At 40.8% G+C, this 15,577-nt stretch overlaps 1 protein-coding gene across 1 annotated transcript; it reads left to right on the top strand.

Annotated features, from left to right (window-relative positions):
* Positions 1-8,185: 8,185 nt before the first annotated feature.
* LOC5519250 (QRFP-like peptide receptor) lies at positions 8,186-11,257 on the top strand. The gene has a single exon (XM_032364076.2). The coding sequence runs from the start codon at positions 9,076-9,078 to the stop codon at positions 10,240-10,242; it is 1,167 nt and encodes a 388-aa protein (XP_032219967.1). The 5' UTR covers positions 8,186-9,075; the 3' UTR covers positions 10,243-11,257.
* Positions 11,258-15,577: the final 4,320 nt, after the last annotated feature.

Raw genomic sequence — 15,577 nt, 5'->3', positions numbered from 1 at the left:
GGATTAGAAAGAAGAGATTATGTTTTTTATTTATATGGCCTCTGAACCCAGGGACGAAGCTCTGGCGCCTTGTTAAGTTTGATATTCTTGGTTCTCGGTGGAGGGTGGTTAATCGTTTGTGTCTCAGAGGAGGCCTATTCACACGTTTTTGCACGTCTCGCCTGTCTGTCGCTGGCCACGGGCGTCATTCTCTTCTCTGATTGGTTTACAGAATTCGACCACATAGTTTAAGGGGTCAACCAACATATCATTCTTAAAAAGAGACTAAGGAAAGTTTAAACTCGTAGCGCAATCAAAGTCTGTTATTCCATCCTGTTTGGGGGTGATAATGGCGTTGGCATTTATTGTTGCACATACGAGGTATTCAACCTCTGTGACATCATACTTCAGACTGTCTGTTCTTTTTTTGTGGCGATGGCAAATGTTAACACGGAGCTTAGAATAGGGGATCTACCACAGATACATAGCAATGGCTTATTGAGAATTCAAATGCTTCACGTATGCGCATGCACGATTACACTCGAGTTTGAGGTGCGTTGACCAGTACTGTACGTGAACTCGGTCTGCTAGGAAAGTTACTGTATGAACCGCGCGCGTATTAACGTGTGCTTTTCTTCTGGGTGGGTATTATTGAAAAATCAGTGGCACATATGAGTACATGATGACAATAGTTACAACAGACGGCCAATGAAAAGATTAGTGGATTCTTCAATTGAAAAATACATCTTTTGAGGACAGTCAAAGGGGCCGGTAGTTGAGTGGGTAGGTGGATTTATGGTGTGATAGGGGGGGACTGGTGCGGGTTGCCCCTGAGCCCATTCTAGGACCCGAACTACGTGGCATTCATGACGTTTCGTCCAATTTTTTTCACATTTTTATGATACAAAGGTAAAATCATACGCAAACCACTAAAATTGTCTCGCAATCCAGTTTGAAGTACTCTAAGCCTTGTTGGTGTGATTATTGTACTTGTAAAATCTAATCCACGTCTTTAAGCCAATCACAGTATCACAGCAAGTTTTTATACCAAAGAATCTTGACTTCTTGGCCCTCTAGCTAAAGCCAAATAAGGATTCAAATGATAATCGCTATTAGACTATAGTTTCATATTGGTGGTTATTTGGTTAATTTAACGCATGTGTTTGATTTCTTATGAAGAAAATGGTGAATATGACTCTATGCTTTACCGAACATACGCCAAGATCAGGCAAGGGATAGGTGAAATCTCTTAGGCTTTCCGACTAGCTTTCTGCGTTTTCGATTAGAGGTGATTCCAATCGTTCTCTATTTTCTCCTTTTGAACTTCTAGTGAGGCATGCCCTATTTATTGCTCCGTCCTCATATGCGGATTATCTCCTCGTTAATTGAAGTTATCAAGCCATTACGGCGGGCTTGAACGCCATATTGATTGTGAGAAAGCGCGTTCCGAAAAGCAGAGTTCAACTAAAAACACATGAATACAACACATTGCCTGAAGCGACGGCGACAAAATATGAAAACAATGTCAGTAAAAATTTAACAGTAAAGTTGAGGTATTCAACGATGGGGACTCATGCAATTATTAAAATCTCGGCGGTTATCTTGATCGAGGGGAGGGGAGAGGTTAGGGGCAAAGGTAATTGTAGGAGCAGAAAGTCCTTTATCAATTCATGAATCATTTCGCGAGATTTCCGCATAAGTTGCCTTCACTCCACATAGAGATGATTGCCTTCTTTTGTTACTGAGTACAGATAAGCATGTTAAACTTGCCCGATTGACTCGTTTGTGGCCACCCACTGATATCCGTGGCACAAACAGACGTCATTCGTTCCATTTGATTGCTTTGAAGTAACTAAAAACAGACTTCTATCCCGCGAACAGTGACCATTGAGGAACAGTAATGAATGATCGTGCTTATTAGCTCGTTAGTTGTCGCGTTTGGATTATCATTAAGATTTTATATAGGAACATCAATCATAGTACTAAGCTGTGATGACAGGTGTTCCTCATACTGGCGCGCACACGATGCGCGTATAGGCGCGCACAATGTATGTAAGTTACGCACATGATAGAAATCTATTGCGTCCATGATACAGAACAAGTGCGCACATGAGAGACAACAAGTGCGCATACGATAGACATCTAGAGCGCACATGATAGACAACGAGTGCGCACATGATAGACAACGAGTGTGCACATGATAGACAACAAGTGCGCACATGATCGACAACGAGAGCGCACATGATAGACAACGAGTGTGCACATGATAGACAACGAGTGTACACATGATAGACAACGAGTGCGCACATGATAGACAAAGAGTGTGCACATGATAGACAACGGGTGCGCACATGATAGACAACGAGTGTGCACATGATAGACAACGAGTGTGCACATGATAGACAATGAGTGCGCACATGATAGACAACGAGTGTGCACATGATAGACAATGGGTGCGCACATGATAGACAAGAAGTGCGCACATCATAGACAACAAGTGCGCACACGATAAACATCTAGAGCGCACATGATAGACAACGAGTGCGCACATGATCAACAACGAGTGCGCACATGATAGACAACGAGTGTGCACATGATAGACAACGAGTGCGCACATGATAGACAACGGGTGTGCACATGATAGACAACGAGTGTGCACATGATAGAAAACAAGTGTGCACATGATAGACAACAAGTGTACACATGATAGACAACGGTGCGCACATGATAGACAACAAGTGCGCACATGATCGACAACGAGTGCGCACATGATAGACAACGAGTGCGCACATGATAGACAACGAGTGTGCACATGATAGACAACGAGTGTGCACATGATAGATAACGAGTGCGCACATGATAGACAACAAGTGTGCACATGATAGACAACGAGTGCGCACATGATAGACAAGAAGTGCGCACATGATAGACAACAGGTGCGTACATGATAGACAACAAGTGCGCACACGGTAGACAACGGTGCGCACATGATAGACAACGAGTGCGCGCATGACACACAATGAGTGCGCACATGATAAACAACGAGTGTGCACATGAAAGACATCTAGTGCACACATGATAGATAATGAGTGCGCACATGATAGACAACGAGTGTGCACATGATAGACAACGAGTGTGCACATGATAGACAACGAGTGTGCACATGATAGACAACAAGTGTGCAATTGATAGACAACGGTGCGCACATGAAAGACAACGGGTGTGCACATGATAGACAACGAGTGTGTACATGATAGACAACAAGTGTGCACATGATAGACAACAAGTGTGCACATGATAGACAACGAGTGTGCACATGATAGACAACGAGTGTGCACATGATAGACAACAATTGTGCACATGTTAGACAACAAGTGTGCAATTGATAAACAACGGTGCGCACATGAGAGACAACGGTGCGCACATAATAGACAACAAGTGCGCACATGATAGACAACGAGTGTGCACATGATAGACAACGAGTGCGCACATGATTGACAACAAGTGTGCACATGATAGACAACGAGTGCGCACATGATAGACATCTAGAGCGCACATGATAGACAACGAATGTGCACATGATAGACAACAAGTGTGCACATGATAGACAACAAGTGCGCACATGATAGACAACGAGTGCGCACATGATAGACAATGAGTGTGCACATGATAGACAACAAGTGCGCACATGATAGACAACGAGTGTGCAGATGATAGACAACAAGTGCGCACATGATAGACAACGAGTGTGCACATGATAGACAACAAGTGCGCACATGATAGACAACAAGTGCGCACATGATAGACAACGAGTGTGCAGATGATAGACAATGAGTGTGCACATGATAGACAACAAGTGTGCACATGATAGACAACGATTGTGCACATGATAGACAACGAATGTGCACATGATAGACAACGATTGTGCACATGATAGACAACAAGTGCGCACATGATAGACAACGAGTGTGCAGATGATAGACAACAAGTGCGCACATGATAGACAACAAGTGTGCAGATGATAGACAACAAGTGTGCACATGATAGACAACAAGTGTGCACATGATAGACAACGAGTGCGCATATGATAGACAACGGGTGTGCACATGATAGACAACGAGTGTGCAGATGATAGACAACAAGTGTGCACATGATAGACAACAAGTGTGCACATGATAGACAACGAGTGCGCATATGATAGACAACGAGTGCGCACATGATAGACAACGAGTGTGCACATGATAGACAACGAGTGCGCACATGATAGACAACGATTGTGCACATGATAGACAACGAGTGTGCACATGATAGACAACAAGTGCGCACATGATAGACAACAAGTGTGCAATTGATAAACAACGTGCGCACATGATAGACAACGAGTGTGCACATGATAGACAACGAGTGCGCACATGATAGACAACAAGTGTGCACATGATAGACAACGAGTGCGCATATGATAGACAACGGGTGTGCACATGATAGACAACAAGTGCGCACATGATAGACAACGAGTGCGCACATGATAGACAACGAATGTGCACATGATAGAAAACGAGTGTGCACATGATAGACAACGAGTGCGCACATGATAGACAACGGTGCGCACATGATAGACAACGGGTGTGCACATGATAGACAACGAGTGTGCACATGATAGACAACGAGTGCGCACATGATAGACAACGATTGTGCACATGATAGACAACGAGTGTGCACATGATAGACAACAAGTGCGCACATGATAGACAACAAGTGTGCAATTGATAAACAACGTGCGCACATGATAGACAACGAGTGTGCACATGATAGACAACGAGTGCGCACATGATAGACAACAAGTGTGCACATGATAGACAACGAGTGCGCATATGATAGACAACGGGTGTGCACATGATAGACAACAAGTGCGCACATGATAGACAACGAGTGCGCACATGATAGACAACGAATGTGCACATGATAGAAAACGAGTGTGCACATGATAGACAACGAGTGCGCACATGATAGACAACGGTGCGCACATGATAGACAACGGGTGTGCACATGATAGACAACGGGTGCGCACATGATAGACAACGAGTGCGCACATGATAGACAACGAATGTGCACATGATAGCAGTCACGGAAAAAGGATCTCTCATTGAGAGAAAAAGTTAAATGTTTATGGAACAGAAAAGCTGTTATATTAGTTTTTTTTCCTTCTACTTGGATTCCACATGTTGGCCAACAAATATATCGTGATTCTGACGCAAGTCGGAAGCTAAGAGGCTTAAAATAAGACTTAAATCCCTGAATAATGTTCCAGCTATTCCCCCGAGAGAGCACGCCTTCGCAATCTAGCCACATCGTCGTCCACATTGACGTCATCCGCTTTGAATTTCTATGCAAGAGATCGATAATAATAAAAATAATAATAAAAATTGGTGACGTGAATTATTTTCTGTTTACTCTATGTACTACGCGCTTTTAAATATTTTGGTGTTGTAGACACCTTCCAGCGTGCGCAAAGTAATTAGAGTCTTTGTTGAGTCTGTTGTGCTCCAAAAACGGAAAAAAGTTATGAAAACTAGGGATACAATTTGAATCTGTAGATCGCAGAGAAATTCCCATCATATTTACTATACTGCGAATTAATTCTTATCTGAGTAGCTAGTTTATTAGGTACCTTAGTAAGGTATTCTTTTACTTATTATTGTGATTTTTTTTTACAAGTTACTTGTGTTAATTAGGTAATCTAAAGTACTTATCATAATCATTAGAAAGTTATTTTTTATGATACATGTCAGAATGATACAGTGAGTGCATCTTACAAAACCACATCACAGGTAGCTGCAATATCAATCGTCTTTTTAATTGATATTTATTTTCATCATCAACGCCATAGTTTGTCTACGCAAGTCCTATGGCGTCTATTCACATACATTCTGCTATCGGGTACAACTTTCGGCGAAACCCACTCGAAGCTCTTGCTAGGCAGGCCAAACGTCTTTTTGCCCTCAGCAATAAATGAAAAAAGTATCCCCTTAGCGACCGTCTCCACTTCCCTAATTAGCCATAAAAATACAACAATTGTAGTTAAAGGTTATAAGATATACCATTATCATAGTACAAAAAACGTGTTTCTTGTTTCATTCGAAACCACATGATTTATTATTTTTCTATGTCATTTATTTCTGTTTTTTTTTTTGTTCCTGTCACCGCTAGAAGTATAAATGCATCGTCGTCATCATTTATCACTTAATGGCTTTTTGTAAACCGCTCGACAAGTCAAATAGTAAGCTTAAGTGGCTTGTTGTCAATCCTGTCAATTCAGGAGGAAATTGATTTTTTGTCTATCAATGGCCCAGAGTGGGTCAGGCCCGCTTTTATTAGCACCGAAATGCGATTTTCTTATCGTTAGATTCACTAACGAACTCCAAATAGAAAGCCCCTAAGGCGTTTAACCTTCTTTGAAATACAGTCGGTGCGATTGTTTGTAAGCCCTGTATTGGACTCGTTAAGCCTTCCGTGACACCGCTGATGATATGTAGTTGTTTATTTCGTTTTATAGGGGTTTATCTCTTTTAATATTTATCGCCATTCTAAGATTGTAATCCTATTTAATTTTTATGCGCGCTTTGTTTGAGAGCGGGTGAGAGGGGGTACTTTGCATATCTCATCCAACCCTTCCATGCCTCAACGACAGAAAAAAAAAGAACGATCTCGCATCGAGATTGAAACATTCTCACCACCAGGTGGTAATTGAACATGTACCTTTCTACGATAATCAGTAAAGATAAAATACGCAGAGATCAGATAGAAGAGTTTGCACTTTTAAGAATAATGAAATTAACTTAAACTTCCCTTGGCCTTTTGCAAAGTGTTTTTGTATATTGGGTTCTCTGCTTCTCTTTGATTCCCCAGGTGCAAGTTATTATTTTCTTTGCGGGAAAAAGGACAATCAGGTACCTTCAACTATGTAGAACATACTCTCACCCTCACTCAATCACCTCACCTTTTTTCAGAGGAAGTGATAATAATTGTGAGTGGCCTCATATCGTAACAACTACCCTAGACTGCATTTCAGTCAAATCAATCAACGTCATGTTTTCCTGTCATGTTTCTAGATATCGATATTTCCATTGCTAGTGTGATTTTTAGATTGGATCGCGCGTTCATATTTTATCCCTGCAATTGTAAAAAAAAATGCTGCTCAATTTTTCCCACTTAATCATTCCAGCAGAACAAGTCAATTGGGAAGAAATGCATGCCCTCAAGTCCTCTTAATGCGTATATATATTGTTACCGTCGATAATACACTGCACTCAGGGGACTTTCTTCACTGTTTCCCTCGGCTACCTCAATTTATGGCAAATCGCTAAAGCGCGGTGGTGCTACATCTGTTATTTATATTTAGCACTTTTTAGGAGCAATATAATTGATAAAAAATAGAGAAAACAAAAGCAAGTCACCGAAGAAAAGCATTATGGCAGAAATTCCCCTCTAACAAAACAAAATGATTAAAATAGTATTGATTTTATTATGTGGAGAAACTAATAAAGAAATGATAGTATCTATATTTGGCGGACAGGTTTTTTTTCAAAGCTCCACGTCTCAGCCTTTACATCAAGTTTTAACTTAATTTATTTTGAAGAGGATTGTTGATAGATTTTGTGAGTCAATAACAATAACAAGAACACATCTAAAACGCAATGGACAAACTAAATGTCAAGCAATACTTATCCCCTGTTTGATTTTGCTCTACTTTGTTGAATTTCCAGTTTGCACCTTCACCTACTAAGTTCATACTAACGCCTCTTCTATCGTATATTTTGAAATTAAACCATTTTTCCTTCAATCCCTGGGCCCAACAACTTGACTTAACGACATTTTTAATGTTTCCCATATTTAAATTATCTAATTCAAGACTAGTATACTACTATTCCGTGACTCGAGCGGGTCAAAAGCTGATCGAAGTAGAATACGAAAACCATGTCACAAAAGACCTTTTCTTTTTATATATAAAAAATAAATTATCTAGCATATAATGTGTGCTTTATGCAGACACGCTAAAGTGTATTATACTCCACAGTCATTTATATCGGCTTCTTTGTATGAAATTTCTTCCCATATGATTAGTACAATGTTCGCTTTTTCAATAAGCGGTGGAAAGCATAATTACTTTTGTTGTTTGAGGATCGTACAGATAAACTGCGCCCCACTGTTTAAAGGTTTAAGCGTGTGGGCCGCTTTCCTTTCACCTGGTGTCTTTTTGCTTTATATTTGAATTTGTCGCCAGCCAAGCGCGCTGGAAGGTATATTTACTGAGCGTCGCTGACAAACTGGAACTTTCACCTGTATGCGCTCGCTTCACCAGTTGTCAATCATCACGCGATGCTTCTCCTAGCTCTAGCGTAATCGATTCTAAGTTATCGTTTAGCTGAGGTGAGAGTGTCAATAGGCATCCGGTCGTAGAGATGCCCAGTATAGTAAAACAGGAGTGTATGGGAAACGGTTTCATTAGTAAGATGAATCATTCACGGCGTCCACGGACCAATCGCCGCAAAGTGTGCACACGTCGCCAGTATTAGCCATTTTGATTTTTGTTTCATTGTTCCATAGGGATAGTTCAGCTGTCAGTGAGGCTCACCCGAGTGTTTGCTGTCAGTGGCTCTCTGATTGCGTACAGATTTGGGTGATACTGCGAAAACGGCTGCGTGGTAGAGCGCCGATTGTATTGTGCTATCTTTAAATGCTAAAGAGGATTTACCCAGACATCTAACACGGATTTGAGGGGCAGTTCACATCACCAGCAGGAAAACTCTACTGGGAATGAATATGAATCTAGTGGACGCAATGTTGTGATTAGTTAACACTTTGCAGCTTGCTTCAAAGAACCTGTACGTAATTTTGCTCAACACTGCTCATTCAGGTCTAGAGCTGGTTAAAGTTATCGACACTACAAATTGTTTTACTCGTAAGAGCGTTGCCTGTCGTGCTTGTTCTAAAAGGGAAAACCGGGTTTGACGACGACACGGACAGATAATCTTAATTCTCCCATAGAGTATTTAGCAGGTGCTTGGGGAATAGCACCTCGAGTTAACGCTGGAGACAATGAGCAACTCGTCGTTGAATGGGACATCGATAGGCCCTGTGTCGTGTCTGATAGACAACCCGAGCACGGAGACACAAGTTGGCAAGACTCTAGCCTACCTGCTTATCATGGTACTAGCTCTCGTCGGGAACCTGTTTGTGGTTCTCATTGTGTACAAAAATAAGAGCATGCAGACGACGGTTAACTATTTGATTGTAAACATGGCGGTCAGCGATATGCTTCAATCATTCATCGCAATACCAAAGCGCGTCATGGAGATCTATGCTGGATCTCATCGCTGGCTGATTCACGGAGTCGCGGGGGAGTTTTCGTGTAAGTCTGTAGCGTTCCTACAGGACATCGGCACCGCAGTATCTATCCAGAGCTTGGTAGTGATAGCCATTGATCGCTTCCTGGGTGTAATGTTCCCCATGCGTAAGGCATCCCTGATGTCAGCACGCGCGCATTTTGTCATCATCACCATAACGTGGTTGATTCCTATGGCGTTCCACTCGCCTTACTTCTTTACCTTTAGACTCGTGGATCAATCGAACAAGACGTACTGCATCTACTCGTGGGACGTTATTAGCGATGGTGCCACACACCAGCTAAACTACTTCCTTGGTGGTTCTATTGCCTTGTTTTTCTTGCCTCTGGTCATGTTGATCATTCTCTACTCCGTCATAATCATCAGCCTAAGCCGACGTAAGATACCAGGCAATAACTCTTTCCGAAACAGACGGCGCGCTGCACAGCGGAGTCGGAGCGTGCTACGTATGGTAATAACAGTTGTGGTTGTGTTCGCCATTTGCTGGTTGCCATTAAACGTGTTTGGCTACCTGATGATGGTCAAATGGGGAGGTGTTGAAGAACCGCCACCGTGTTTTCTAGAAGACTTTGGATTTTGGGCGTTATTCCTAGCGTATTCTAACGCAGCTATTAACCCGTTTTTGTACTTCTTGTTTAGTGAAAATTATAGAAAGGGGTTCCAGGCGGTGTTTAGCGGAAGAAGTTTAACTTTTTATTACTCCGTTAACAGTAAGCGAAGAAATTTAGTGGATGGCGCGGAGACGTCTGGGAGCGATACTCGAGATGGAATGAGCTTAAAAAGCATCAAATCACTCAGTAGATCCGGTGGTCAAAGCCAAAACCATTGCTTGCGGCATGTACTACCCCAGAAGAAATAGCAATAAAAGTGCGGAACACAAATAATTCTCATAAGCGAGAAGGGGATGAGAGCCGGTATTGCTTATTTCAGAGATGAAAATACTTAATGCTTATAAAAATGAAAAGAAATGACGACAACAATTGTCTGCTACGGAAGGCGTCCGTCGATAAAACATGCACTGCGCTTTTAGAATTGTGATCTAAAGGGGCATTTATAATTGTTTAAATGCGTAACACAAGAGGTGAGTGCTAAGTTTGGCCCAATATGCAGGTCGACTATCATGGATGACGGACGAACCATTATTATGTACCAGATGCGGCTTGATATTTACTGAGAGTGACAGTTAAGGGTCAATCTTCTCTAATGCAATCTAGCAAAAACCTTGTGTTAGTATGCTGCGTACAACGAGAAATATTCGCCACAAATTTTAAAAACAACACTATTAGGAGAAGAGCGACGTTTTGTTGAGAACTTCAAGTGCCACGATCCTTACTCGGAAATTCGTTTGCATAGCAACAGGGAAGGCTAGACTGCGTGTAACGGCGTCTTCCTAGTGCAAATGTCATATTACTTGGTAATACATTATCAGTGTTTGCTGCCTGTCTTCCTATCTGTCAAGTGTATCAGCCAGACAAGAAGGGAGATATTACGATAGCGTCGCAATCGGGACTTGATGTTACTTCTTCAGAAGGTCCGATGCGCCAAGCAAGGTTTTAAGACACTTAAATTGAAATAGTCAAACGATTGCGAGGAGGCGCCGTGGCCTTCTTTTAGCACTGGAATTATTTAGCGATATGATATGCTTGGAGATATTATTCGAACATATCACTTGCGGCCTCTTCAATAGAAAAAGGCCACAAAGGAAGCCATATAGTTTGTTTATCTTAAGGATTTTCTCCGTAACGATTGCCTTCTCGTTAATAAATCTAATTTCGCGTTCGCCTTCTCGGTTCTGGGTTGATTAGATTTGTTAAAATAATTAGGTGTCCTCAAAGGTCTCAAAGAAAAATGATTAAAAATCTTGTTACAATAAATTGAGTACTGTATTGCCATGCTGAATTAGATAAATTATAGCATTTTTAAGGTGTTTGCAATTTCTTCAAAGTTTACCGCCACGAAACCAGTAGAGTACATTTTGTTTCTGCAATATAAACCGAAAAGAGCCACTATAATTGGCACTCTTTGTTTCACGGTGGGGCGCTTAGAAATGTTAATTAACTGTTTTGGATGTCCATTATATTGTGTTTATCGACACGTTTAAGAAAGACAGTTTTTATTACAGCGATTTTTTCGATTCTTTCGATTCTTTCACAAATGTGTTATTAGATTGATGATAAATGAATACATTCTTTCTTTTAAAAATAGTTTTGATTTGCTCTGTAATTTCATTCAGAGTTAAAATAGAATAAGGAAAAACAATTACAAATGTGTTAGATTGATGATAAATGAATACATTTTTTTGTTTGTAAAACCAAACAAAATGTCGGACGTCTCGACTAATTTTCACTTTATCTACCCAAATCAACCACAATTTTAGCCAGTAATCAATCACGAGCAGCATATATCCGAGTGGATTGTGCACTTAATATGAACCTTAGGTACTGCAAAACTGTGTACTGCTGAAGAACTTTCTAGTCTATCGATTCGTCTGAGCCCTGAAGTCGCAAGATATCTGTTGTGATAGCAGTTGGTGCAGTTACAAGCAGCTAGCTGTCTAAATCTCATGCCTATTCAATGAAAGCTATCTTGCGCGATTATTGTACATTCATTATGAAAATAGAAATATGGGAAAAGCGCACGCTCACGGGTTGGTTATTCAATGACTGATAACAGGAGCTAAGAGCGTTCTTTAATAAAGCCCCTATAACAACTCAGGGGACCATCGAGCAATCTTAATTTAAACAGTGAAATATAATAAAAATGTTTTTGCATTTTTAGGCAATCTTGGTGATAAGTTTTAAGCTTTTTGCTCATTAAAACCAGCAAATACAATTCGATGTATTTGTTGACGGTGAAAAAGCAGCTGATACGCTATATTGACAAAAGCAAAAGTAAATATTTACTATTAAAGACTATTGCTCTTCAGGCCAATCCATCCCGATTGAATCGTTAGAGCTTTTTCCAAAAGGCTTTATAACGAGCCAAGTATGTGCTAATAATAAACATCTAAACATGGTACGTAGCCTACTTTATGGTTCGAGCTTTTCTAAGAGCTCAACTTGTGTCAATTCTAGTTCGAAAGATGTTTATAAAACACTCGTTTTAGAAGTCACTAAACTTCTATTCTCTCTCTGATAAACTAATATACAAAGTAAACAAAGGATCCGTGTGCTCGTTTTATAGTGTACCCAAACGTATCCAACGTGATCTTCAATATTCGCGGAAGGGAATACGAGAAAGGCTTTTTTAAGGATTTAGACATTCATTAATGTGTCAAGTGAAGAGCCTTGTTTTCGGAAACAAGTAGGCGTATCACGTGATGTTGCCAAGAGGTGAAAATGGGCGGGAGTTGTTTGCTCAAACTCGGCACAGGAAATTAGTTTTGCATTTGCTGGTGTTTACGTGTTTTATATCTCTATTCGCAAGTATTTGTTTTAAATCGCAAAAAAAAAATCAATTCTAAAACTATATTTCATTTTTGGTGCGCCACTTGTTCTCATATGCAGTCTTATTATTATTTTTTAGGATTGTAAGCAAATTTCATAATAGCCATATTCCACAATTTGAAGTGTATTTCACCTGCATGGTCTCCAAACATTGTATTTGTCAAATAACCTGACATTTGTACAGCATTCGTTCTCATTATTGACCAAATTATGATAAACATATCTAGTGACATCATCTAGTGACATGCAGTCAACACACACAGTTGCTTACTGCGCGATAGGCCATGGACGTCGAGCGCGCGTAAGTGCGGTTTTAAGCGCATTAGGGAATAGTTTTATCGGTCTCATATTGCCCCTAAGCACTAGTGCAATAACATCGTGTATCAAAAAGCACACCGACGGCACGTCACCCTTTTTTGAAGTTAAATCATTCCATATTCGAATTTTCCAATCAGCCGCTAATGCGGCCCTGGAGATGTTTTTTGGCTCGGAGTTATACTCTTAACCATTCCCCTACCCTCTCTACGCTCCCATAATGGCCCCGTGTTTATTGCCTTAAGATTTTTTCTAACCGTTCTTCTCTTTTTAAACATCTTATGCGTCTGTCAATAAAATGGTCTTTGACGAAACACTCGCGACAAGGGAAAACCAGTTGAGAGCACATCCAACATCAGAAATTTGAGCATGGGAATATTTGAAAACGAAAAAAAGACAAGAAGAGCACAGCACCTCCAAAAATTGCGAGCACATCCGTACTCTTGAGAACCGGAAGTCCTAGATCGCACTATGTGCTTTAAAATAACGGAAAGCGTGAAAATGCATTTCTTATTAGTTTTTGTATAGAAGACCTGTAAACGATTTTAAATATTCGCATAGCGTTGTTTACTCATATGCTCTTCAGCATGTTAGGTAACGTGTCATCGTTGGGCAGTTTTTACATGATAGCGCCAAACACATATGTCAAGTTGAGTGTGTTTAGCAAAAGCTCCCCGACTGCTCCCCCGTAGGCCACTCACCCACCCCCTCTTAGGCCACTCGAAAGTCACCTAGCCCCTCCCCTGTGACTACGATACTTGACTCTACCAAAGGAAGCCCACACTGGGCTTCAACGAAAAAAGAATGTGTGCGCATTTGAAAACATCTGCGCAGGTTAGGAGGGACCAAGGCCCTATTCTTGTCTTGGGTGAATAAACGGATTTTTTCAATATTTTTTCATAAATATAATTTAAATATTATTTTTGATGAAAATTTCTTCTTTTGGTTTAGAAAACTAGTTTGAGCAGCATCTAGCTTCTTCTTTAAACTCTTTCTGGAATTACTTGAAATTCGTTCATCGAGAACCCTTCTCTCCCACATACAAGCGAACATATATATGGCCAGTGCCGTACATTACTATTTTTGGTTATATCGATTTACCTACTTATTATGCAAATATTCAAAATGGCCGCGCGGAGTTTGAAACTTGAATGTTTTGTTAGCGAGACGTCGCATCGCAAAAATCGACCAAAACAGCAAAATATCCTGCTCTATACCAAGTTTGATATTTGATTGATGAGTTCCTGTGCTCGAATGTAAAATATCGTTTGGGAAACCTTTTCAAATTGAGAGACTGCCGTAAAATCGAACTCTTTTCGTAATGTTTACGTTTAGAAAAAGAGAAATCTGAGTGTGATGGACCAAATTCTACGGCTTAGAACCTTGACAGGACTAAACTAGGATAAATGAGGATCATGGCATACTAAAACAATTTTCACCACAAGCCGAAATGAGTGCCCACAGGGTATGGTGAAAGTTGAGGAGAGCGGAGGTTGAATTTTGAGGACGAAAGTGCGAGTCAAGGCCCAACGTCTATACAACAGGGAAAAATCGCCGAAGAATAGGTATGAAAATTCGTGTCAACATTTAGCCGAAAAGCATTTTACCCTACCCTTTTCTCTCGGGGGTTCGATTCTTATCATTCTTTAGCTAAATGTCTTGCCCTGCGACCACCACAACAACATGGGGGGGGGGGGCACTCTAGCTGTAAACATGACTGTTGGTTCCGACAGATACGAACATTTTATGCCCCCAAAAGAATGGAACCGCGCCACCCCTTAGAATATACCTGCATCTGAACTCTATACCCAAAACTCCACCAAGAATAGATAGCCCCCCCCCCTTTCCCCCAAAAAAGTAACCCAAATCTGAGTTCTATTCGTAAATCATACAAAAGCTTGAAACTTGCCAGTCCCGTAAAAAAGTTTTAGAAGGAAAATTTGCTTATCAAATTTAATTTATTTTTATTCCCTTTTATAAAAAAAAAACTCTATCCTCCTCACCTCCAAGGCCCTAGTCATCAAACCCGGTGCAATTTTACTTCCTTGTCTTTGCACCTTGTGTGAGCACACCACATGTGACATGCCCTCAGTCATCACAACCTCACACGATTCGGTGAAGTCGTAAAAATAACCCTGCAAATGAGGTCTGTTGCCGTATGAGAAACAACACAAATAGGGTATATATGACGCACTGAGTCGGTGAAATCCCTGCTTAAACAGATAAGAAGAAATCACTGCTAGCAGAGAGTTAAAAAGCGGCGTTCAACATGATTTTCCTGATTCAACGGAACCGCCATTTTGTTTTCCCACTCTGAGTTGAGGCGTGTCCGCGTGAGACTGGGCATAGTAATACTCACCTCTGATTGGTTAATCAGATTGTTTATCAAATATAACCAAAAATAGTAATGTTCCGCACTGATGGCCCGTACCC

This window comes from Nematostella vectensis, chromosome 10 (assembly GCF_932526225.1).
Source record: "Nematostella vectensis chromosome 10, jaNemVect1.1, whole genome shotgun sequence".
NCBI classification, from domain to species: domain Eukaryota; kingdom Metazoa; phylum Cnidaria; class Anthozoa; order Actiniaria; family Edwardsiidae; genus Nematostella; species Nematostella vectensis.
This window is presented reverse-complemented; position numbering and strand designations above follow the sequence as displayed.

Coding starts and splice junctions, on each gene's coding strand:
- LOC5519250 (XM_032364076.2), top strand. CDS start 9,076: ATGAGCAACTCGTCGTTGAATGGGACATCGATAGGCCCTGTGTCGTGT.